This window comes from Chiloscyllium plagiosum, unplaced genomic scaffold (genome assembly GCF_037043375.1).
Source record: "Chiloscyllium plagiosum isolate Xiang-an unplaced genomic scaffold, Cpla_swu_hap1 HiC_scaffold_8, whole genome shotgun sequence".
Taxonomy (NCBI): Eukaryota; Metazoa; Chordata; class Chondrichthyes; order Orectolobiformes; family Hemiscylliidae; genus Chiloscyllium; species Chiloscyllium plagiosum.
Genome location: NW_028270146.1, coordinates 104,039,722 through 104,065,975, shown reverse-complemented (window position 1 = coordinate 104,065,975; position 26,254 = coordinate 104,039,722). Strand labels below are relative to the sequence as shown.

General features: G+C 42.1%; 1 protein-coding gene across 8 annotated transcripts in view; it reads left to right on the top strand.

The window, feature by feature from the left end:
* numb (NUMB endocytic adaptor protein) overlaps positions 1 to 25,984 on the top strand; it is a 216,142-nt gene extending 190,158 nt beyond the window's left edge. For 4 of the 8 annotated variants that reach the window (XM_087990195.1, XM_087990197.1, XM_043698378.2 and 1 more), the window contains 4 exons: positions 9,758 to 10,045; positions 20,282 to 20,443; positions 20,542 to 20,685; positions 24,257 to 25,984. In XM_087990195.1, coding sequence (XP_087846321.1) covers positions 9,758 to 10,045; positions 20,282 to 20,443; positions 20,542 to 20,685; positions 24,257 to 24,939 — 1,277 coding nt within the window. In that variant the 3' untranslated portion in view covers positions 24,940 to 25,984. The remainder of the gene's footprint in view (positions 1 to 9,757; positions 10,046 to 20,281; positions 20,444 to 20,541; positions 20,686 to 24,256) is intronic. The other 4 variants (XM_087990199.1, XM_087990198.1, XM_087990200.1 and 1 more) reach the window with 3 other exon arrangements.
* Positions 25,985 to 26,254: the final 270 nt, after the last annotated feature.

The window sequence follows — 26,254 nt, the reverse complement described above, 5'->3', positions numbered from 1 at the left end:
TCATTTTTATAAATGACATGAATGAGGGTGTAAAAGGATGGATTAGTAAATTTGCGGATGACATGAAAGTTGGAGTTGTGGATAGTGCTGAAAGATGTGGGCGGCACGGTGGCACAGTGGTTAGCACTGCTGCCTCACAGCGCCAGAGACCCAGGTTCAATTCCCGCCTCAGGCGACTGACTGTGTGGAGTTTGCACGTTCTCCCCATGTCTGCGTGGGTTTCCTCTGGGTGCTCCGGTTTCCTCCCACCATCCAAAGATGTGCAGGGTCAGGTGAATTGGCCATACTAAATTGCCTGTAGTGTTAGGTAAGGGGTAAATGTAGGGGTATGGGTGGGTTTTGCTTCGGCGGGTCGGTGTGGACTTGTTGGGCCGAAGGGCCTGTTTCCACACTGTAATCTAATCTAATCTAATGTAATGTTGCGGGTTACAGAGGGGCATAGATAAGCTTCAGAGCTGGGCTGTGAGGTGGCAATTGGAGTTCAATGCGGAAAAATGTGAGGTGATTAACTTTGAAAGGAGCAACAGGAATAGAGTTGGGTTAATGGTAAAATTCTTGGTAGTGTAGATGAGCAGAGAGATCTCTGTGTCCATATATACAGATCCCTGAAAGTTGCCACCCAGGTTGATAGGGTTGTTAAGAAGGCATACGGTGTGTTAGCTTTCATTGGTAGAGGGATTGAGTTTCAGAGCCGTGAGGTCATGCTGCAGATGTAAAAAAAACTGGTGCAGCCGCATTTGAAGTATTGCTTACAGTTCTGATCACTGCATTGTAGGAAGGATATGGAAGCATTGGAAAGGGTTCAGAGGAGATTTGCTAGGATGTTGCCTGGTATGAATGGAAGGCCTTATGGGAGGCTGAGAGACCTGAGGCTGTTTTTGTTAGAGTGGAGAAGGTTGAGCAGTGATTTAGTTGAGACATATAAGATAATCAGAGGGTTAGATAGATGGACAGTGAGAGCCTTTTTCCTCAGATAGTGATGGCTAGCACGAGGGGACATAGATTGAAATTGAGGGGTGGTAAATATAGGACAGATGTCAGGTAGTTTCTTTACTCCGAGAGTAGTACGATTGTGGAATGCACTGCCTACAACAGTTGTAGACACGGCAAGTTTTAGGACATTGGATAAACATACAGATAAAAATAGAATAGTGTGGGTTAGATGGGCTTCAGATTAGTTTCACAGGTTGGCGCAGCAACAAGGGCCAAAGGGCCTTTCCTGTCCTGGACTGTTCTACGTTAAGTGGAGTTGAGGATTATCAAATCAGCCATGATCTGATTGAATGGTGGAGCAGACTCAATGGGCCTAATATCCTACTTCTGTTCCTATGACTTCTGGTCTTAGATCTATAATCTATTATATATTGAATACTCCCACATGGTTTTCCAATCCTCTGACCACTGAATCTTTTCATGCTATGAGATCAGTTGTATGTAAAGGAGCTGGTTTGTTTATGTACTTCATTTTTATTCAGAGTTAAGGTCTCTAAATCAATCCTTGCAGTGATTGGCCTGAGTTCATTTGATGCAATATCTGAAAATATTTAAAGTAAAGACATGGGGTTGAGCCAAGCAATGGAATAAGACTGTAAATTCTGTTCTTGCTCCTCTGTGTCCTTCCTCTGCAGGACGACCTGGGCTGGACGCAGTACTCCAGAAAGAGATGATTTTTCTTCAGAGGGCAGTGTGTTTTGGGACAGTGTGCCTTAGAAGGCTGGGACATTTGAATGTTTTGAAGACAGATGTGGATAGATTCTGTGAAGAGGGATCAGGGACTCTCTGAAGTAGGTGGCAATTTGGAAACCGATCAACTCATGTCTTACTGAATGGCAAAGTAGGCTTGAGGAGCTGAACGGCTTACGTGTACTCCGATACCAGTAAATCTGCGGTAATATTCCCTGGGTGGTGGCTGCCACCTCCTGTCCCAGCCAAGGAGCATTTTCTTTTGCACTGGGTGACGTTCAGGAATTTTGCCCGTGGTGTGCATCGTATCCAGTACTGTCCTCAACCCAGAAGTGACACTTGTGCACTCCCCAGCTGGAATTACTCGTTCGGGAGCCTTCTCCAGTGATGATTGGGAAAGTATCATTGTTGAGATCCTTGTAACAAGTCAACTCAGTATGCGAAGGCTAGCAGAGTAGGCAGATGGAAAACTGAGAGGGGAGATGGTTGAGATGTATATTGTTAAATGGCTGTACATAATGACTGCTTTTCCACCTTGTTAACCCATTACCCTTGCCTCCAGCACCCCATTGTTAGCTGCAAGTTCTTACCTGATCTGAGATATGCTCAGCTGAACCTCTTGTTTCACAAAACTCAACTTAAGTCTTTTCCTACCTGCTCATACCCGACACACACACTTAATGGAGCAGAGGGCATCTTGGAGTTCAGGTTTACAGTTCTCTGAAAGTGGAATCACAGGTAGATAGGACACTGAAAAAGGTTGGCCTTCATCAATCAGGGCATGGAGCATAGAAATTGGGAAGTTATATGACAGTTATACAGGACATTAGTGAGGTGTTCCATTTTGGCCACCCTGTTGTAGAAAGGATGTTATTAAACTGGAGAGCGTGCAGAGGAAATGTACACGGACATTGGCAGGACTGAACCGTCTGAATTATCGGGAGAGGTTGGGCAAGCGTGGACATTTTTCTTTACAGCATAGGAGACTGAAGGGGGGGGGAACCTTTATGGAGGTGTATAAGATCATTAGTGGCATGGCTTGGGTGAATGTACTCAGTCTGTTTCCCAGGGCTGGGGAATAGAGGACGAGAGGGGAAAGAACAAAAGGGAACCTGAGGGGCAATGTTTTTACACAGAGGGTGGCATGCACATGGAATGAACTGCCAGAGGAAGTGATTGAGGCGAGTATATTAATAACATTTAAAAGGCATTTGGGCAAATATATGGATAGGAAAGGTTGTATATGGGACAAGTGCAGGGAAATGGGCTTAGCTTTGTTGAGCATTTTGGTCGGTATGAACCGGTTTGGGCCCAAGGTCCTGTCTCCATGCTGTAGAACTCTATGACTCTATTTCTACTGCAAAGAGACCAATTCCAACTTCTGTAATCTCGCTGCATGCTTTTCATTCCGAGTACTTCTGAATACATCTCCTCCACACCCTTCCGAAAGCTTGTTGTCCAGAATAGGTCACAATACTCTGGGACTAATCATTGATTTATAAGACCCAGCTTCCTGCTTTTGTACTCTATGCTCTGTTTATAAAGCCAAGCTTCCGATGTGTTTTTTTTTAGACTGCCTTCTCAACTTGTCCTGTCACATTCAAAAATAAGCCTATCAACTTAATTCAAATTGAATTGTGTTTATAAATAGTCTCAACAAGGGTGAAGTTATTTAAATAATATCTGAATATAAAAAGCATAGGCCTCCAGTTCAAGAAGCAACCTTCAACTGTCACCCTTTGCTTCCTACCATCAAGTCAATTTTGAATCCAGTTAGCTAGCTCTCCCAGTTCCCATGCGACGTAACCTTCATTACTAGCCTGCAGTTTGAGCCAAACCATTCTTAATTGATGTAACTTAATTTAAGCGTTGTGAGACAAATTGCAGAACAGTGCTCGAAAACAGAATTTGTGAGAATCTGGATAAAAATATTTAGACCTTTTTCTCTTTCACAGTTCCCTGACATTTCCTTCCTTTGATTAACACCCACTGTAACTTCATTAAAATAATATTACTTTGTTCACATTTGGAATATTGTGTACAGTTCTGGTCACTAAACAACATGAAAGATGTGGAAGCTTTAGAGAGGATACAGAAGCTGTTTACCAGGATGGTTTGGGAGTTATGAGAAGAGAATGGACAAGCTTGGTTTGTTTTCACTTGAATGTTGAGGGGTGATTTGATAAAAGTTTACAAAATTGAGAGGCATGGATAGAACTGATAGACGCAGTCTTTTTTCATAGGGTAGAAATGTCGCTGATTAGGGAACATAGTTTAAGGTAAAAGTTTAATAAGTTTAAAGGAGATGTGAAGCGCAGGTTTTTTTTCTTAGAGGGTGGTAAGTGTAGGAATGTATTGGCAGCGAAGGTGATGGAGGTGAATACAATCGCAGTGTTTAAGAGGAATCTTGACAGGAATATGATAGGCAGGGAATAGAGGGATATGGACAGCACAGAGGCAAGAAGTTTTTAGTTGAGAAAAGCATCAGGTACTGACACTGTCTTGGGCCAGAGGGTCTGTTCCTGTGCAGTACTGCCTTTGTTCTTTGATTCACTCACTGGGAGAAATACACTGACAAATGCTCCAGCCTTAGTTTTCAAGTTTTAACAGCCAGAATAATGGCATTAGGGACATACTGATCCTCTTGAATCACATTTATGTCCCACGCTGACATTTTGCTACACTTGAGGACTATCTGTCTTTTTTTGTGCTGCCATCCCATTTGTGGGTAACTAATACCTTATGCATTAAAAGAAGTTCACAGTTTCTCTGGGTTTGTAAATTTTCTTTCAAGCAAATTCTACTTCTTCCTCAGATGTCTGAACTTTGCCAATAAGTTTCAGGAACTAACTCAGACACATTAATCACTGCAGTCTTTACTATATGATAATCCACAGGCTGCATCCCCGAAACGATTGAGTAATCCTCCAGTGAGTTCCTACAAAACACAAAATTGTCGAAATTTCTTTTGGGCATCATAACTGTTTGGCTTTTTTTTTTCAAATAAGACAAAACATGTTTTGACTCTTTCCTCACTGAATGTGGGCACTAGGTGGATATTCTCTTACAAATCAAATGATGACTTAAATCTGTTCTCTTGATAAGACTATCTGTTAGTCTCTAATTGAAGCTTTTTGTATCCAGTTTGTACTTCCTGGCTTCTGTCTGTCTTTGCAGTTTTCAATGCTTTTATTTTCTCTTGCTCTCAGTAACTCTTATTATTTTCCTTCAGTTTGGATTTCTTTTTTTTTTAAAGATATTTTTATTAGAAATTTAACATTTTTACAAGTTTACAAAAATAAACAAAACTCTCAAATACAAACATTGATGTACAATTAAATCAAATGTACAATAGCCAAAATTTAACAAAAGAAAAAATACCGAGAAAAACCCAAAACTCAACTGTCTACTAATCTATCCTACAACTAACCAGAGTGTATATTTAAGTCTCTTACATGCTCGGAATGTGTTAACATCAAATGTAATAAAACCCGTATTCGTGCGGGATTCCTCTCCTAAGGGGCCCCGGACCAGCCAGGTTTGTAATCTCAATTAAATAAAAGCCCTTGTTAGGATAGCCGAAATTAATTATTTATATAATTCAAGAAGGGCTGCCATATTTTATAAAATAATTCGGTCTTTCGGTGCACCATATTTGTAAGGAAGTCAAGGGGAATACATTCCATAATTAATCTGTGCCAATTTGGAAGTCCAGGGGGGCCCTCAGCCACCCAGTTCACCAAAATATTTTTCCTTGCACAGAAAGAGAGAATAGAAAATAATCTCTTTCCGTACATGTCCAGGGAGGGAAAGTTCGAAAAGCCCAAAAGGAGACATACAGGGTCCACTTTAATTTCCGTTCCAAAATTTCTGTCAGGGTACTTGCTACTTTAGTCCAATATCTACGGATCTTATGACAGGTCCATAGGCAATGTACAAGAGTGCCCACCTCTATTTTACATTTGGGACACATTGGAGATGCTCCTGCCTTAAATTTTGCCAATCGAACCGGTGCTATATGGGCCCTATGAAGTATCTTCAGCTGGATAGCCTGGGTTCTGTTACAGATAGTAATTCTTCTAGCGTTTTCCCAAGTATCATTCCATGTTTCTGTAGAGATTTCTAGTCCCAAATCCTGATCCCATGTTTTAAGCAGATTATCCATATCTCCCGATACTTCATCATGTAGTAAATGATAAATAGTACTGACGGAAGATACCCCCACTGGTCGTAGGACACTACATTCTCTCTCTGATTTATAAAGAAACGTATTCTTCTGTATATAATCTCGAATTTGGAAGTATCGAAAGAGGTCCCCATTAGGTAATCCAAATTTCTGACGCAGCTGTTCAAAAGACATCAGGACCCCATCCTTAAATAGGTCCCCTAGACATGAGATACCCCTGGATCTCCAGAGTTTAAAAGTGGCATCTGTAAACCCTGGTTGGAATCCCCATGCTCCCACTATCGGTGCATAGGGGGATGTTTTATGTGAATTACCCTCATTTTGCCACATTATATTCCAAGCCTTAATTGTGTTTAGTATTATAGGGTTTTTACAGTGATCTGTAATGATTTTCCTCTTGTCTGAAAATAAAAGGTTAATAAGTGGGTATTTTACTTGAGAGGCCTCGATGTCCAACCAGATTGATTGTGGATCAGACAAGACCCAATCAGCTATGTAACTTAATAGGGAACTTAACTGATATTTCCTAAAATCTGGGAAGTCCAATCCTCCCCTTGCTGTAGCTTCTTCAGCTTAATGAGTCTATGATTCCAGATAAAGGAACCCAGCCAGCCATATAATTTACGTAGAGCCAGCCTCGGCAGCATCACCGGAAGCATTCTCATAGGATATAGAAGACGGGGCAGGACATTCATTTTGATTAGTGCTATTCTACCCAACCAGGAAATTGGTAGGTCTCCCCATCGCTGGAGGTCCTGCCTTATCCTTTCCAGTAAATACACAAAATTACAGTTTGGATTTCTGATTCAAATGTTCTCATCTCCTTTTGTTTATCATCACTTATCGAGTTCAAGAAGCTTCAATATGCTCAAATCCTAACTAATCCAATCTGTTTTCTGAATTACCTTTTTCTTCCTCCAGCTCCAAGTTTTGAGTGAATGTTTCAACTATTTCTGACTGATTAGTAAATACTTTTGAAACTATTTCCAACTTCTCTGTCACTACATTAAACATAACCTTTTAACAGCTGTAAGGCACATGAAGACATGCCTCAACAATAGAAATTACCATTATTTATTTTTCAATAAATGAATAAATTTCATTGTGAAATCATTTTTTCTTTAAACTCTGTCCAAGGCCGATGTACTTGTCTCGACCTGTAAGTTCAACATTCTGCAAGAGCCCCCAATTTATTACTACGTCGATGGAAGCTGATGATTCCAGTTGAAAGCTAAAGACAATGCAAGACAAAACCTGACATTTTAAGTCTTTACTGTAACAAAAAGACCAAAGTAGTATTAACTAAATATTGCTTTTGTATCTAACTCATACTTTAAACTGCACCTTCTTTTAAGAACCTTTAGGTAGAATCATAAAATCCTAGTATCTTTAGTGTGGGAGCAGGCCATCGAATTCACACTGACCCTCTGAAGAGCATCTGACCCAGGCCTACCCCCTACCATATCCCTGTAAACATTACATTTCCCGTAGCTAATCCACCCAACCTGCATACCTTTGGACTGTGGGAGGAAACCCACGCATGCACAGGGAGAATGTCTGTGTGGAATTTGCACAGTCACCTAAGGATGGAATTCAACCCTCAGCTCCAGCACTCTGAGGCAGCAGTGCTAACCACTAAACCACTGTGTCAACCTTGAATCAAGTAAGTAGTTATTTGGTTTTTCTGAAATCCAACCCTTAGCTTCTGAGGGTTCACTTCATTTCTGTTCCTTCATTGACAAATTTTAACTCCAGTACTTTCACAGTAAGAATCTGGTGCTGATTCGGTAATGCTTCCAGTCTTGTTTCAGACCCTCATCAGTTGGGTCTTCTCAAATTGATCGTGAGCTCCTACCTGTATTCGTCCATGATAAATCACAGAGACTTCTGGTCTCTAGTTCCAACTATCCCCCAGATTCTCGATGACTGCCGACATCTGAGAGTTCCAGGATTTTTTAGAAACTCTTTATGTATTACAAGTTATTTTCATGGCAGCAGGATTCACAAGTGCCTTCTACCTGGGTAGAAATGCTGATTACCTTGAGACTATGCTTTTTTTTCACCATAGAAGTAAATTGACATTTTAAAACACAACTTTCTGAACAACTTCCAGGCATTTTGGAGAATTACAGTTTGAATCACTGTTAAGAACACATGCTACTGCCATATCTCCAAGTATGAATGTCCTTACACCTTTTCAGCTAAATAATCAGGGCAAGTAGTTAATCTGGTAACAGCCTCATTGTCCAAGCCTGTTGTCAGACAGACTTCAGAACACGTCATATTGAATCTTCATTGATCCTAAATTAATGACCGTTTTAAAATAATCTTATAAATCTCATAACACTCCTGTAACTGTTTCACACTTCCTAATTTACTACATGTAAAACTGAATGGACTTCTGTGGTTCTAAGTTAAGCAAGCTGTTCTTACACTTCATGATCCAAGATCCATGTGAGTACATGGTTCTTCTTTGATTTAAGTAGTACTTTGTTTTCAACACTGCAAGGTGAAGGAGGAATTAAATTCTTTCATTAAGAAATTCTGCTGGATCGGACAGCTCAAGCCATCCAGTGATGCTGCAAATTATCCTTATTCAGTCCTACAGCTTCCTGTCCTACTTTTTGCATGGACGTAATTTGCAAGTGAAATTGACAAATGAAGAAGACGACTAAATTACTTCCGACCTATCTTATTCTTGAATGTAGTTTATATGGTACTCATGAAGCATCTTCCTTATCTCTGCATTTCTCTTTGTGGTGTACCTTTTAAATTACGTGCAGTATCTTGTCTTCTCTGCTATCTCTTTTTGAATGAGGCATGGTTGGTATTCCATGTGTGGCAGTGGTGAAGAACGCAGTGTAACCAAAGTATTTCTTTGTATTATTAAAGCTAACTGGCTCATGCAGCAGTGACTTTCATTCCTAGATACTGGCTGTGCTTAAAAAGATGCAGACATAAAATATACGTATGCAGTTCCATTTTAGAAACAATCAACCCTCTGCTTCCATCATTGTTTCTGATAGGGTATTCCTTGTTTACATGGAAGTAGAGGTTAAAGAGGGAGAGTGGAGCAGTGACCTCTGGATAGAAATAGCTGTGGTTGAACTCCCTACAGTTGATGAAAGAGAGATAGTGTCTGTCTCTTCCTGTAAACACAATTCAGCTGACATATTGATCTTATTTTTTTCTGAAATCAAATTGTTCTCTCTTAGCCATGCTTCCTCTTTTTGTATTGATTATAATATAATGAAGTAATGATAGGAACTTGAAGCAGCAAACAGGAAATTTGAGTACTCCAGTAAATGCCTTTATGCCTATTTACTTGAAGCTATCTGTCTTGACAATGGAGTGGTTAATTTATGTGGGTCATCTTAGTACGGGATGAAATGGGTCGGATGGCAGAGTCTTAGATCAAGGGGAAAACTTGTTGATTTAACATACAAATGGAAAGTATTTTTTAAAAAAGAAATTTTTAAATTTATAGTTCAAGAATAATATGTGTTAAAATGCGAATGTTGCCTCATTTCAATTCGAGGAATGAATGGTGGTTTCAGCCAAGGTGGACTCATTTATTTTAGAATTGATGGACTGAGTAGTGCATTTTGTTCTTTAAAGTAGGTGTGGAATAAGATGTAGAAAGTCTTGTTTGAGTTTACAGAGTAACTATTGTATTAACAGTTAAGGTGTTAAATGGGTTTATTTAGTAGAGTATTTATTCAAAGACTGACACTCCTTTTTATTGACAAACATGCATTTTTTGGCCAAATTGTCCTCAGGCTTCAACATGTGCTTTTGTTAAGTCAAGAGTTTGAACACATGCCTTAGGGTGGTAGTGATTTTAAGTGCAGGCTTTACTAAAGTTGGAAGTGTCTGATGTTCTTGCAGGTGAAGCAGAGCGAGCTATTGTCGTCTCCACGTCTGTTGCGTTACCTGCAACTCCAACAGCTTCACCACCTGCCCCGCCCCCAGTGACAGAAAGCAAGGAATGTAGCAACATACATGCCATTCCAAGAAGACATGCACCAGTAGAGCAACTCGCCAGGCAAGGCTCTTTCCGAGGATTCCCAGTTCTGAGCCAGACAACGTCCCCATTCAAGAGGCAAATGTCCCTTCGAATCAATGAATTGCCTTCAACCATGCAGCGGAAGACAGATTTCCAAATTAAAAACACAGGTATGAAGTCCTGGGAGTTTCTACTTGAGTTTGAGTTAATTGGTATTGGAGAGAACAGTTATTTGTGCAATGATTTCTCGGTAAAAGATTTGACTTGTATTAACAATTGTGAAAACTTGCACTTTATAGCTATGCACTGCAAAGTTAGCTTTTTTATTCTTCCTTGGAATGTGGGTGTCGCTACCTGGCAGTACAGGCCCTTCGGCCCTCAATGTTGCGCCAATCTGTGGAACCAATCTGAAGCCTATCTATCTTACACTATTCCATTATCATCCATATGTTTATCCAATGGCCATTAAATGCCCTTAAAGTTGGAGAGTCTACTACTGTTGCAGGCAGGGCATTCCATGCTCCTACTACTGAGTAAAGAAGCTACCTCTGACATCTGTCCTATATCTATTACCGCACAATTTAAAGCTATGTCCCCTTGTGCTAGCCATCACCATCCAAGGAATAAAAATGACAAACAGCACTGGCCCCAATACAGATCCTTGTGATACACCACCAGTAACTGAGCTCCAGGATGAACATTTCCCATCAACCACCACTGTCTTCTTTCAGCTAGCCAATTTCTGATCCAAACCACTAAATCACCCTCAATCCCATGCCTCTGTATTTTGTGCAATAGCTTACTGTGGTAACCTTATCAAACCCCTAAATGAAATCGTTATACAACACATGGACCACTTTACCCTCATCCACCTGGTTGGTCACCTTTTCAAAGAAGTCAATAAGGTTTGTGAGGCACGACCTACCCTTCACAAAACCATGTTGACCTAATCAACTAATTCCTTTCGAGATGATTATAAATCCTATCTCTTAAAACCTTTTCCAACACTTTGTCCACAACAGAAGTAAGGCTCACTGGTCAATAATTACCAGGGTAGTCTCTACTCTCTTGAACAATGGAACTACATTTGCTATCCTCCAGTCTTCTGGCGCTATTCCTGCAGCCAATGACGACATAAAGATCAAAGCCAAAGGCTCTGCAATCTCCTCCTTGGCTTCTCAGAGAATCCCAAGATAAATCCTATCTGGCCCAGGGGACTTATCTATTTTCACACTTTCCAGAGTCGTTAACACCACCTCTTTGTGAACCTCAATCCCATCTAGTCTAGTAGCCTGTATCTCTGTTTTCTCCTTGACAACATTGTCTTTTGTCAGTGTGAATACCAACGGAAAATATTCACTTAGCGCTTCCCATATCTCCTCGGACTCCATGTATAACTTCCCACTACTGTCCTTGATTGGCCCTAATCTTTCTCTAGTCATTCTTTTATTCCTGATATACTGAGATAAAGCTTTTAGGGTTTTCCTTGATCTTATCTGACAACAAGTTTTCGTGTCCCCTCCTCGCTCTTCTTGGTTCTCTCTTTAGGTCTTTCCTGGCTAACTTGTAACTCTGAAGCACCCTAACTGAACCTTCATGTCTCATCCTAACATAAGTCACCTCCTTCCTCTTGATAAGAGATTCAACTTCCTTAGTAAACCACGGCCCCCCAACTTGACCTCCCTGCCTGACAGGTACATACTTACTAAGGATACACAGCAGTTGTTCCTTGAATAAGCTCCACTTTCAATTGTGCCCATCCCCTGCAGATTCCATCCCCATCCTAAATCCTGCCCAATCACCTCATAATTGTCTTTCCCCCAGCTATAACTCTTGCCCTGCGGTATATACCAATCCCTTTCCATTGCTAAAGTAAACATAACTGAATTGTGGTCACTATCACCAAAGTGCTCACCTACTTCCAAATCTAATAACACCTGGCCTGGTTCATTCCCCAGTACCAAACCCAATGTGGCCTCGCCCCCTTGTTGGCCTGTCTACATACTGTGTCAGGGAACCCTCCTGCGCACACATTCGACGAAAACTGACCCATTTAAAGTACTCGAACTATAGTATTTCTAGGCAATATTTGGAAAGGTGAAGTCCCCCATAACAACTACCCTGTCGCACTCGCTCCTATCCAGAATCACCTTTGCTGTCCTTTCCTCTACATCTCTGGAACTATTCGGGGGCCTGTAGAAAACTGCCAGCAGGGTGACCTCTCCTTTCCTGTTTCTAACCTCAGTAGACACGTCCTGTCTGCCACCATAATACTGTGCTTGACTAACAACGCCACACCTTCCCCTTTTTTTACCATCTTATCTGTTCTTATTGAAACCTCTAAATCCTGGAAGCTGCAGCAACCATTTCTGTCCCTGCAATAACCATATGTCCGAAATGGCCACAACATCGAAGTCCCAGGTACCAATGCATGCTGCAAGTTCAGCCACCTTATTCTGGATGCTCCTGGCGTTGAAGTAGACACACTTCAAACCATCTTCCTGCTTGCTGGTGCACTCTTGCAACCTTATTTCTGATCTCACTACTCTCAACCTCCTGGACACTGGAACTACAATTTAGATTCCCATCCCCCTGCTGAATTAGTTTAACCCCTCCTGAACAGCATTAGCAAATTTCCTCTCCAGGATATGGTTCAGGTGTAGACCATTCTGTTTGTAGAGGCCTCACCTACCCCAGAATGAGCCCCAATTATCCAGGTATCGGAAACTCTCCCTCCTGCACCATCCCTGAAGCCACGTGTTCAACTCCTCTCTCTCCCTATTCCTTGCCTCACTAGCACATGGCATGAGTAACAAACTCTGTTTGTTCCAGCTCCACTTGAACCACTTCAGTTCATGTGTTATGGGTAGACCCACAAAACTATCACCTACTTCCAAATCTAATAACACCTGGCCTGGTTCATTCCCCAGTACCAAACCTTATCGAGTTCTTTGAGAAGATGACCAACAAGACAAGGTGGTTGATGAGAAATGTTCATCCTGGAGTTCAGTTACTAGTGGTGTACTGCAAGGATCTGTTTTGAGTCCACTGCTGTTTGTCATTTTTATAAATGACCTGGATGAGGATGTAGAAGGATGGATTAGTAAATTTGCAGATGACACTAAGGCCAGTGGAGTTGTGGATAGTGCTGAAGGATGTTGCAGGTTACAGAGGGACACAGATAAGCTGCAGAGCCGGGCTGAGAAGGGACAAATGGAGTTTAATGCGGTCAAGTGTGAGATGATTCACTTTGGAATGAGTAACAGGAATGCAGAGTACTGGGCTAATGGTAAGGTTCTTATTAAAAATCATCAACACCAGGTTATAGACCAACAGATTTATTTGGAAGCACTAGCTTTTGGAGCACTGCTCCATCAGGTGGTTGTGGAGAATAAGATCATGATCACAAAATTTATAGCCAAAGGGGTCCAGTGTCATGGAGAAGTGATACATTATAATTTTAGATTAAATCTTTCATCTTTTAAATTTGAATATGCTGGTTTCTGTTCTTTGATATGTAAATCCTAGAACTTCTTTTAAATTACATTTTCAAGTTAGTTCAGCTTCTTAAACTATTTTTCTCAAAAACTGCATGCATCCATGTAAAACTATGCAGAGGGAATGTCAGTCTGATTAAACATTGGGACACAAACTTCACACCTGTTGTTAGAAAAGCTGAACTATCTTGAGAATGTAATTTAGAAGAATTTCTGGGAGTTACACATCAAAGAACAGAAACTAGCATATCTAATTTTCAACGAGGAAAGGTTTAATCTAAAACTGCTTTCTGTATCACATCTCCGTAACACTGGACTCCTTTTGCTATAAATTCTGTGATTGTGATCTTATTCTCCACAATCACCTGAAAGAGCAGTGCTCAGAAAGCTAGTGCTTCCAAATAAACCTGATGGACTATAACCTGGTGTTGCGTAATTTTTAACTTTAGTCCACCCCAGTCCAACACCAGCAAGTCAGTGGTAAGATTCTTGGTAGTGTAGATGAGCAGAGAGATGTCTGTGTCCATATCCAGAGGTCCCTGAAAGTTGCCACCCAGGTTGAGAAGGTTGTTAAGAAGGTGCATGGTGAATCGGCTTTTATTGAGAGAGGGATTGAGTTTCGGAGCCAGAAGGTCATACTGTAGCTGTACAAAACTCTGGTGTGGCCACACTTGGAGTATCGCGTGCAGTTCTGGTCACCGCATTTTAGGAAGGATGTGGAAGCTTTAGAAAGGGTGCAGAGGAGATTGACCAGAATGTTGCCTGATATGCAGGGAAGGTCTTATGAGGAAAGGCTGAGGGACCTGAGGCTGTTTTTGTTCAAAAGAATATGGTTAAGAGGTGACTTAATAGAGGCACACAAGATGATCAAAGGATTAGACAGGCTGGACAGTGAGAGCCTTTTTCCTCTGGTGATGGCTAGCACAAGGGGATATAGCTTTAAACTGAGGGGTGATAGATATCGGACAGAAGTTCGAGGTAGATTCTTTACTCATAGTAGGGGCGTAGAATGCCCTGCTTGCAACAATCGTGGACTCGCCAATTTTAAGGCATTTAAATGGTCATTGGATAAATACATGGATGATAATGGAATAATGTAGGTGAGATGGGCTTTAGATTGGTTCCACAGGTTGGCGCAACATCCGAGGGCCCGAAGGGCCTGTGCTGCGCTGGAATGTTCTATGCTAGTGGAAGTGGTGCTAATGATGTGGGTTGCTTTGTCCTGGAAGGTGTCAAGCACCCATCCAGGCAAGTGGGGAGTGCTGCACCCATCCAGGCAAGTGGGGAGTATTTCATCACACTCCTGACTCGTACCTAGTACATGGTGGACAGGCTTTGGGAGACAGGAGATGAGTTATTTGCCACAGTGTTCCTAGCGTCTGACTTGCACTGAGCAGATTGTTAATGAGTAGGTTTAGCTTGATGACATTGATGACATCTTCCATCACTTTGCTGATGATCGAGAGTAGACTAATGGAGCGGTATTTTGGCCAGATTGGATTTGGATACAGGGCACTTTTTGTGAACAGGGCACACCTGGACAGTTTGCCACATTGCAGGGTAAATGCCAGTGTTGTATTGTATTGGAAGACCTTGACTAGGGTATGGGGCAAATTCTGGAGCACAAGTCTTCAGTACTATTGCTGGAATGTTGTTAGAGTATAGCCGTTGCAGTTTCTACTACAAACATTTCTTGTTATCAAGTGGTGTGAATTGAATTGTTTGAAGACAATTACTGGTAACTGTAATGCTCGGGACTACTGGAGGAGACCAAGATGGACCATCCATTCACTTCTGGCTGAAGATTGTTGTGAATGCTTCAGCACTACCCTTTGCACTAAGGTGTTGGGCTCCTATATTAATGCAGACAGAAATATTTCCAAAGCCTCCTTTTCCGTTGGATTGTTCAATTGTCCACCATCATTCATGACTGGATGTGGCAGGACTGCAGAGCTTCGATCCGATCCATTGTTTGTGGGATTGTTCAGCTCTGTCTATCATTTGCTTCTTCAGCTGTTGGCACGCAAATAGTCTTGTTTGGTAGCTTCACCAGGTTGCAACCTTTTTGGATTTGCATAGTGCTGCTCCCATGTGCACTCCAGTGAACCAGAGTTGATCTCCTGACTTGATGGTAACAGTTGAGTGGGGCACATACTGGAATAGAATATTGAAGCTCCAGATAGCCCATAGTGACACATCAATGTCCAGATGGCAGATTAATAAGGACGAGGTCAAGAATGTGTTTCACTCTTGTTGGTTCCCATGTCACCTGCCACATACCCAGTCTCGCAGCAATGTCCTTTAGGACCTGACCACCTCAATCAGTAATTGTGTTGCTGAGCCCCCCCCCCCCGCCGAGTACATTTTGTGCCCTAGCCACCTGCAGTGTTTCCACGATGTGTTGCTCAACATGTGAGGAGTGCTGTTTCATCAGTCGAGGGAGGTAACTGCATGATGATTAGCAGGAGGTTTCCTTGCCCATGTTTAATCTGAATGGTGAGACTTCTTGGAGTCTGGAGTCAAAGGACTCCCAGGGCCACTCCCTCCTGAGTGTATACCACTGTGCCACTGTTTCTCCTGAGTCTCCCCCGCTGGTTGGATAGGATTTAACCTGGGATGGTGATGGTGGTGTCTGCGATACTGGACAGTATAATTTTGTGAGTGGACCTGTATCAGGCTGTTGCTTCATTAGTCTGTGAAACATCTGTGCCAGTTTTGGCATTAGTCCTCCCCCACCCCAACATTTACATGTCAGTCAGGAGAACTTTGCAGGATCATTAGGGTTAAGAACGTAAGACATAGGAGGAGAAATTAAGTCATTCAGCCTGTTGGGTCTGAATGGAGCCCACAACTTGCACCCCGCCCTCAAATTCACGGTGCATCTTCAACACCTCCCTCCTCTTTCTTAACCTCACCATTTCCATCTCTGGCGACAGTCCCCCAGATGGACGATTACTATAAACCCACAGACTCCCATAACTACCTGAACTACACCTCTTTCCACCCAGAATCCTGAAAGAACTCTATCCCATTCTCCCAATTCCTCAGCCACATATGCTTGGACAAGGAGACATTACGCTCGTGCGCATCCCAGATGTCCACCTATTTTGAACAACGTGCCTTTCCTCCCTCCATCATCCAGACAGCCCTCCACCGCACCAACTCCAATCCCTATTCCACCTCTCTAAATCTCACCCCAATGCAATAAAGACAAAGTCCCCTTGTCCTCACCTACCACCCACCAGTATCTGCATCCAACACAACATCCTCAAACACTTCTGCCAACTCCAACTAGACCCACCACCAAGAACATCTCCCCCTCTTGCTTCCCCTCGATGATCCTTGGTTTGCGCCACTCTCCCCATTGACTGTCCCCCGAACCCCCAGGTACCTTCCCTGCAACCAGAAAAGGTGCAAAACTTGGCAGTACACCACCCCCTTACCTCTATCCAGGGCCCCCAAACAGTCCTTCCTAAGACAGAGGTACACCTGCCTCTCTTCCAACCGAGTTTACTGCATCACGTCCTTGCGATGTGATCTTCTCTACATCTGAGAGACCGAACGGAAACTTAGGGAATGGTTCACTGAGCATCACAGCCGGGCTCGCAGGCGCTGACCGGACCTCCCAGTCACTGCTCATTTCAATTCCCCCAACCACTCCCTTTCCAACATGAACATCCTTGGCCGCCTTCATTGTCAAAACAAGCCACAGCTCAAATTGGCAAAAGAAAACCTCATCTTCCGCCTGGGCAGCCTGCAGCCCAGAGGACTCAACACTGAGTTCTCCAATTTCAAATAACCTCCCTCTCCATTCCCCAGCTCCCTCCCCCTCCCCCTCCCTACCACTGCTCCCAGCCACCAACCGGATTCATTACTCCGATTGACCAATCAGGTCGTACCCTCGACCTAACTTCACCTCTCCCCACTTCACTATCTTTTCCATGTGTCCCCCTTTATCTGCAGCTCCCCCCACACCCACCCCCAGTCTGGAAGAAGGGTTACACCTAAAACTTCGACTTCTCCATCTGATGCTGCCTGGCTTGCTGTGTCTGTGCCTCCTGCCTGTCTACACCACTTGAAGATGGAAGTTTTCTTTTCTTGCAGGTTATTAGTCAGCCAGATGTTTTTTTTTTCTGACAATCGACAGTGATGTCATTATTTTAATGAATTCAAACTCCACCATTTGCCCTGGTGGGGTTGGAACCCGGGTCCGCAGAACATTAGCTGACTTTTTGGATTCATCATCATACAGCAAGGCCATCACCTCTCCCTTTGAAGGCTTATGAAGACTACAAAATTCACCCACATGTATTGTGGAAAATGTATTTTAATGAGAATCCAGTCAATGCCAGAATGAGATGTTCAAACCCAATGGTAAAATCTTGTCCCTTTTTATTCCTGATTAAATGGAATCTTGTCTGATCTTGAAGTCAACTTTGTAACAAACTCCTCTTGCAGCAGATGCATAGTCCTGATTGTTTGTTTTTTTTTGTTTCTCATTTGATACTAAACTCTCATTCTTCCTTTCAGAGTTAATGTTTAGACAAAGGGAAATTGTCATGCTCTATGTTAAAGTGTTTATTGATGTATTGTTCTTTTAATTATCCGAGCTGATATTATTAACGGACAAGTCAGAAGCCAGACAGGATCTGGATTGATACTTCTTAATTTTATTTATTTCGCTTTTAACAAAGTGATCTCTCATGCTACAGATTTTGCTTTAACAACAAAAGGCATTTATTACAAAACAAATTATGCTCCAATACAGTAATCCAAACACTGTTTACAATGCAAATACAAATGTCTTAAACACAGTAAAATACAATCCCATTAATCCCAGAATACTACTTTATAAATTGAAAAAATATATCACTTCTATAGAGTAACTAATACACCACTCCTGGTGCAGATTTCAAATACGCCATTCAAATAATACTTTCATTGGAATCCCTGTATCTAACAACTCAGTATGGTTAAATCTCCTGCAACTTCACTTTTAGACTCTAACTGCAGATGCACCTTCTTGGAGCAACTATATATTTTAACTTCAGTTCACTCAGTTTAATTAACCTTTTCCAGGTTTACACCTCAACAGTTCTGGTCTGGGACTGACACTCTTCACTCCAAGGTAATCTATTATTCCCTTCTCAGAAGCACTGCTTTCAGGAAAGCAACCAATATAATCAAAGACTTCTCCCATTCCAGTTTATACACTCTTCCACCCTCGTCCATCAGGCAGAAGATATACAAGTTTGAATACATGTATGAACAGATTCAAGAATGACTTCTTCACACTGTTTCAGACTTCTGAATGGACGACTCAAATGTTAATTCTGATCGCTCTCGCTCGCGCTCTCTTTCGGATGGTTCCCTTCAGCTGTAGTTGGACCACAAACTTCTCAAGTAAACAAAATTCCCCTTCCTGCTGAAGGGATTATGCCCGAAACGTCAATTCTCCTGCTCCTCAGATGCTGCCTGACCAGCTATGCTTTTCCAGCTCCTCATTCTCGACTCTTAATCTCCAGCATCTGCAGTCCTCACTTTCTTTGAAAATTCCACAAGTGCACAAACCCATTCACTCAACAGCAAGGTTCCAAACTCTGTTACTTAAAAGAAATGCTGTGGTTCTGTTCTCTAAGCTGGAAGTTTTTGTTGCAAACGTTTCGTCCCCTGTCTAGGTGACATCCTCAGTGCTTGGGAGCCTCCTGTGAAGCGCTTCTGTGGTGTTTCCTCCGGCATTTATAGTGGCCTGTCCCTGCCGCTTCCGGTTGTCAGTTTCAGCTGTCCGCTGTAGTGGCCGGTATATTGGGTCCAGGTCTATGTATTTGTTGATGGAGTTTGTGGATGAGTGCCATGCTTCTAGGAATTCCCTGGCTGTTCTTTGTTTCGCTTGCCCTATAATGGTAGTGTTGTCCCAGTCAAATTCATGTTGCTTGTCGTCTGCATGTGTGGCTACTAAGGATAGCTGGTCGTGTTGTTTCGTGTAGTGTACAAAATCCCATGCAAGGACTGCACAAAACACTACATAGGACAAACAGGAAGACAGCTAACGATCCGCATCCATGAACATCAACTAGCCACGAAACGACACGACCAGCTATCCTTAGTAGCCACACACGCAGACGACAAGCAACATGAATTTGACTGGGACAACACTACCATTATAGGGCAAGTGAAACAAAGAACAGCCAGGGAATTCCTAGAAGCATGGCACTCATCCACAAACTCCATCAACAAACACATTGACCTGGACCCAATATACCGGCCACTACAGCGGACAGCTGAAACTGACAACCGGAAACGGCAGGGACAGGCCACTATAAATGCCGGAGGAAACACCACAGAAGCGCTTCACAGGAGGCTCCCAAGCACTGAGGATGTCACCTAGACAGGGGACGAAACGTTTGCAACAAAAACTTCCAGCTCGGAGAACAGAACCACAGCAACGAGCACCCGAGCTACAAATCTTCTCACAAACTTTGAACTTAAAAGAAATCTTCATGTTTGCGTAAATATTTAACTTCAGAAAAGTTAACTATTAACTTCAGCAAAATCTCCTACTTACTAACTCAAAAACCAGCCCCAAGCTCACCCCAGCTATCATTAAAGATCATATATAGACTGTGATCTAATCTGTGTGATTTGTATGTTCAATGCCCTGTTTTATACTTAAATCTCCATGATTTCAGGATGCTGATTCATGTTTACATGTGGTATTGTGGGCACTTGCAGCTTTTCAGTATCACATAGTGTGGTCAACAGCAAGTGGTACAGGACATGCTCTTGACTGTATGTTTACCCTGTGGTTTGTTATTTTGGACTGCACTGAATGTGATAAAATACTTAATTGAGGAAATACATCAGACATTGTCAACATTATTGAAATTGTTCTTGCATCTCTTTATTCAGTGCCTGAAATGGAAGGTGAGACTGCAGGTGAAGCGGACAGTATAAGCTCCTTGTGCTCTCAGATAACACATGCGTTCAGTGATCAAGTGGAAGATCCATTCTCTTCTGCCCCAATGTCAAAACCTACGATTGGTTCAGCTCCTCAAGTAGCTGCTTCCCAAGGTTCGTAGTTTATTTTTGGAGAATGAATGAATTTTGGCAAAGAATGTTTCACTTTCAGTATTGCAGATTTGACCGTTTGACATGTCTTCTTATTGTAGTCAATGGAGCAATTTCAGCCTTCCCACTGCCTGTTCCAGCACCTGCAGCACCTGCTATGTCTCCCACAGTAATGCCAGTGCGTGACACAAACCCTTGGGCCCAGCTCCCTACAGCATCTAGCACAGGAACTACAATTGCTGCAAGTAAGGCTGTACATCTGGTTTAAGATAGAGCTGGAGATGGAAGCTAGAGGCATGTTTATAATTAAGTCCTTAAGTTACGTAGCCTAAACTACTTTGCTCAGCACTAAATGCAGAACCTTCACTTAGCAATGAAATCAATGATTTGTTGGTGGTGGTATATATTAATGTTAAACCCAAAAATAACTAAGGTTTCTTATTTCAAATCCAAAATGTTATGTTTATGCAGTTCAGATATACATATCTGATACTATAGATAACTCTCCATTTTTACTTCGTGATCCAAGCTAAATACCGGGGATACTTCATCCTCACCCATTCCCATTTCCTAGAAACTCTGTACTCCAATTTCATCTCTTTTCTCAACTTGTCTAAAGTCTACATCCTTTTTAACCCTGGGATGAGTCTTTACATCACAAACATAGCCTACTTCCATTTGCTTAGCGTTCCTTGACTTCATCTTTTTTTAAATTCGTTCATGGGACGTGGGCAACACTGGCCAGTCCAGCATTTATTGCTCATCCCTAGTTGAGAAGCTGGTGGTGAACTTACTACTTTGTTGCTCACATGCTGTAGGTAGACCCACAATGCTGCTAATCTGCTCAACTATTCAGACCGTAAGATGTAGGGGCAGAGTTTGACCATTCAGCCCATCAAGTCTGCTCCACCCTTCAGCGAGATCATGGCTGATCTGATTATCCCTCCTGCCTTTTTCCCATAATCCTTGATTCCCTTACTGATTAAAAATCTGCCCCAGCTTTGAGTATACTTAATGATCCTCTGCAGTAAAGCATTCCACAGATTCACTACCCTCAGAAGAAAAATTCTTCCTCACCTCTATTGTAAACATGCAACCCTTCATTCTGAATTCTACCCCCGGTCCTAGGCACTCGCACAAGGGGAAACATCAACTTTCGACATCTACTCTAGAATCTTGCACATATCAATAAAAGGTCACATCTTATTCTTCTAAAGTCCAGCAAGTGCAGGCCTAAAGTACTGCAGCTGTCCCAGTCCCTCCACACCTGGGATCAAGCTCGCGAACCTTCTCTGGATTGCCTTCAGTGCCAGGATGTCTTTCCTTAGATACGGGGCCCAAAACTGTTCACAATATTTCAGCTGTGGTTTGACCTGATGACAAAACACTCTTTCAGTGCCACTTTCTAATGAGATTATTCCATGCTTTCCTCGCAGCCAGTGCTTTGCTGCTTATAGGTCCTGCATAATGCAATTCATTAAAATGATTTGTTTTCATATCTCCCTGCCCCTTCTTATTTCTTCCCCTTGCTCAGTCTCCAGACCTTTACATTCTTCCTGGGCCTTTAGCCCATTAGTTTGCTGCACCAGCAACACCTGTGCCTTCATCCATCTCAGCTTACGCTCTCTAGATTTCTCCGTTTCTCTCTCCTTAACACCTACCTTTAACCTGGCTGATTCATCACCTTACTAATACCTCCTTTGCTTCAGTGTAGACGTTTTGCCTAATTGTGCTCCTTTGTTGTATCTTGGAAGGTATTCATCATTTATATTCTACGTAGTGAAGTATTAAGGCGTTCATCTTAAACTCAATGTAGGAGCAAATTACTGCAAGTGCTGGAATCTGTAGTGAAAACAAAAACTACTGGAGATCACAACAGGTCAGGCAGCATCCGTGGAGAGAAAGCACGCTAATGTTTTGAGGCTAGATGACTCTTCATCTGATGATCTCCAGCATTTTTTCATTTTCAATTCATCTTAAAAGTCCTGGCGATGAACAAACAAACTGTTGTAGAAAGTTAAAAGACAATAATTAGCAGATCTGAAGCACGATTGATTCAAAATGACTGAACTGTTGCTTGATGTAATCATTATTAGTTTGGAATCTTTTTGTAGTCATTTAGGTGTAAAGGATTAAAATTCCTCCACGAAGTGGTATTCAGTCCTCCTATTGAGTTCTTTGGCATCATGATAAGTCAAGGTTTATGGAATGCCTCAATGCAATCAGTATTCTGGAAATCATCAGATCTACCAGCATTCAGGGGGAGAGAGAAACGAGTTCATGTCTCAGGCTTGTGACCTTTCATCCTTGGAATGCTGTATCCTCTGTCTCTAGAGGACTAGAATACAAAATAGTAGATATTGTGCTTAGCTACACATAGCCCTGCTTAGACTGCACCTGCAGTCACTGTGAGCTTTGAACACCTCACCTTAGGAAGGCCATATTGATCTTGGAGCAAATGCAGCATAAATTTACTAGAATGTTACCCGAACTTTCAGAGTTAAATTGTGAGGAGCGATGACATAAACCAGAGTTGTATTCCTGAGTTAAGAGAAAATGTGATTGAGGTTTGCAAGATTCTTTGAAGATAGGGTAGATTAACAGGACCTATTTCTATTGGTGAAGTCTAGGAAGGGGAGGATATCCTAAAAATGAGATCTAGATCTTTCTTGGAGTGAATTGAGAGCTACTTCTGCACACAGATGGTATTAGACATTTGAAGCTGTTTTAGAGACAGCATTTAGGGAGATGTAATGTCACTGGACTCAGAATCCAGAAGCCTTGAGGACAAGGAATCAAATGCACTGCCATCACTGGTGGAAATTCAATCCAGTTTATAAATCTGGAATATAAAGATGGCTGTGGACCATGAAACTATTATTATAAGAGCCTGTCTGGTTTGCTAATGCATTTAGAGAAGAAAATCTGCTATCGTTACCTCTGCATGTGACTCCAGACCCACAGCAAAGGGATGACTTGTAACTGCCTTCTGGGCAATTAGGAATTAGCAATAAATACTGGCCCAGACAGCAACCATCCCATGAATGAAAATTAAGAAATTGATGCTTTAAAGCAGTGATTGATGGGTATTTTTTCATCAAAGATATTTGAGAGGGTTGAGGGAAAGGTAAGTATTAGAGAATCATAGGTTCCCAACAGTGTGGAAGTTGGTCATTTCGCCCGAGTCCACACCCAACCCTCCGAAGAGCATCCCACCCATTCCCACCATACCCCTGTAACCCTGCATTTCCCATGGCCAATCCACTTAACCTACTCATTGTGGACAGTGGGAAGAAACCCATGCAGACATTGGGGAGCATGTGAAAACTCCACACACAATTGCCCGAGGGTGGAATCAGACCCAGGTTCCTAGTGCTGTGAGGCAACAGTGCTAACTACTGAGCTGCCCTAAAAATGTGTGAGTAGATGGAGTTGGATCACAGGTCAGCCATGGTCTCAATGAAGGTCAATGGGACAGGTTCCAAGGGCCTGTACTAGCTTTCTGCTCACGTGTTTACTGAGTAACAGATGCACTTGAAGGAGGATACCAACTTTGCTCTTCCCTTGATTATTTATAATATTTAATAACAGTACTTTATTTCCTTCCTCCAAAGATGTGAAGACTAAGTTGCAGATGAACCTCTGACATTGGTGTCTTGCAAAACAGTAAAACCCCAAGTGCCACCTTCAACTAAGAGTCACTGTTCTCTTTTTAAAGTTAACCAGACAACTTCCTTTCTCTTGTCTTTAGTTTGTTTGAGTAACTGGTTCATTGATCAGAGTGTCTTTAAATACGTTCTTCCTTGTTTTAACCAGGCACAGATTGGGGATCAACTGCTCCGGTGACGGCCCAATTTCAGCCTGGTCACAATCGCACACCTTCGGAAGCTGACCGCTGGCTTGAGGAAGTATCAAAAAGTGTCCGCGTGCTACCATCTTCACAGCCACAGCCATCAGTGGTTGTGCCACCAGCCCCACTATCCTTTAAGGCCAACACCTTTGTTAGCCCACATGCGGCACCAGCTGGTGCACAGCCTCAGATGCAACCTACGTTTGTTTCTGCTCAGCCGTATAATCTCGGGGTCACCAATGGGGCACCGTATCAAGCTCCAAGTGTGCCTGTGGTTGGAATCACCCCTTCTCAGATGGTGGCTAATGTCTTTGGCACTGCGGGTCATCCTCCGGTTACTCACACGCAGTCGAAACAAAACATGTTTCCACAAATTGAAGGTGGCATGATGGGGGTCACTGCAAATGCTAACCCTTACTTTAAACCTGGCCAGCAAATCAACGGCTTGGCAGCTTTCAACGGAGCAGAAAGTGACACGTGGACAACAGAAACTAAAAGTGTTCAGATGGCAGCAGCTGGCATACCAGGAATTGATGCATTTGAAGCTCAGTGGAATGCACTGGAATGTAAATCAAAGCAACGGGCCACACCTTCTCCAACTAATCCATTCTCTAGTGACTTACAGAAAACCTTTGAGATTGAACTTTGAGCAGGGATCAGTTTTTTTTTTGTTTTCCTTTGGTGTGTGTGCAAAGTGCTCAGTATTGATAATGGGCATGACGAACTGCTTCAGCAGTCTCTGAAAACCATTAGAAACCTGATGCTAGGCTGGACTGAAACATCTGGTAAGGTGCAATGATCAAAGGGCCATGTCTGGTGTCTGCCTTGGAAAAGTACTGGTCCTTTTAATGGTACAAGTGTAGGGGAGCAGCTGCTTGTCTCTAAACTCTTCCTACCTACAGTTGTGTTGTTGTTCTGTGGTGAGGCTGCAGAATGATACTGCAGTTCACTAGTGTTGGATGGAGCTTCCAACTTGGATAAATCAATGCCAAAATCTTTATTTTTATGCATTAGTATATATATTTTAAATAGTTATGGAAATTGAGCTGTAAGTAATCTTGCCAAAGGTAAAACACCGGCTGGTTGTACGAAATGTATATAAAGAATGGTTTATTGCTGATTTGAATGTAAGTAATTGGAGTAAATGTGATCTTTTAGTTGGACCTTGCCACAGATCATTCTGGTGTGAGTAGTACACTTGCTCGAACAGATGACCAATTATAAATCACTAGTATGCAGCAGTTAAATATTTTTAAGAGTATTGTTATGGTCTGCGTAAACCATGATCAACCTTTTATGTTCTGTTGAGCAAGATTTTAATTTGTTGTTATGCTGAAACTTCTCTTTGTTTTCCTTACTATTTTGAGGTTTGGGGTTTTTAAGACAGTCAGGTTGGATTGCTGTAATTGTTGAAATGGATTTGCACAATGTAGTTAATCTTTGTTGGTAACAAATTGTATTCACGTTTCCAACCTCCTTCCTTCCCTTTCTCTGGTGATCAGTGAGAACCCTCCCACCCCCATCACTTTCTGGGTATAGCTGTTCTGCATCTCACTTGCAAATTCAGCAGGGTTTTCTTTAGTTTTATTTTAATTTTGACTTGTATGAGCCTTACAATCACTTGTAATAAAGAAATAAATTTATACTGGAGATTTATAATCTTTAACAGAAATAAATGGTGGTTAGAGAATGGATCATATTTGGAAAGTGCTTTTTGATGTTCTCACATCACAACTTAATATTATATTTCAGTAGCAAGGAAGTGTTTTGACACCATGCGTTAAGTAGGTATTTTCTGCAGATGGGTCCCAAGTATAACATTAAACAGCTTTCCAACAGGATTAGCAGGACATTTTCAGACGATATTCCAAACTGGGTATATGTGGATTCAAAGTGTAAATAAAACAAAAACTTAAAGAAGCCTTGAAAATAGTGTCATATTCTCCAGAACAGGGGTGTAAAAT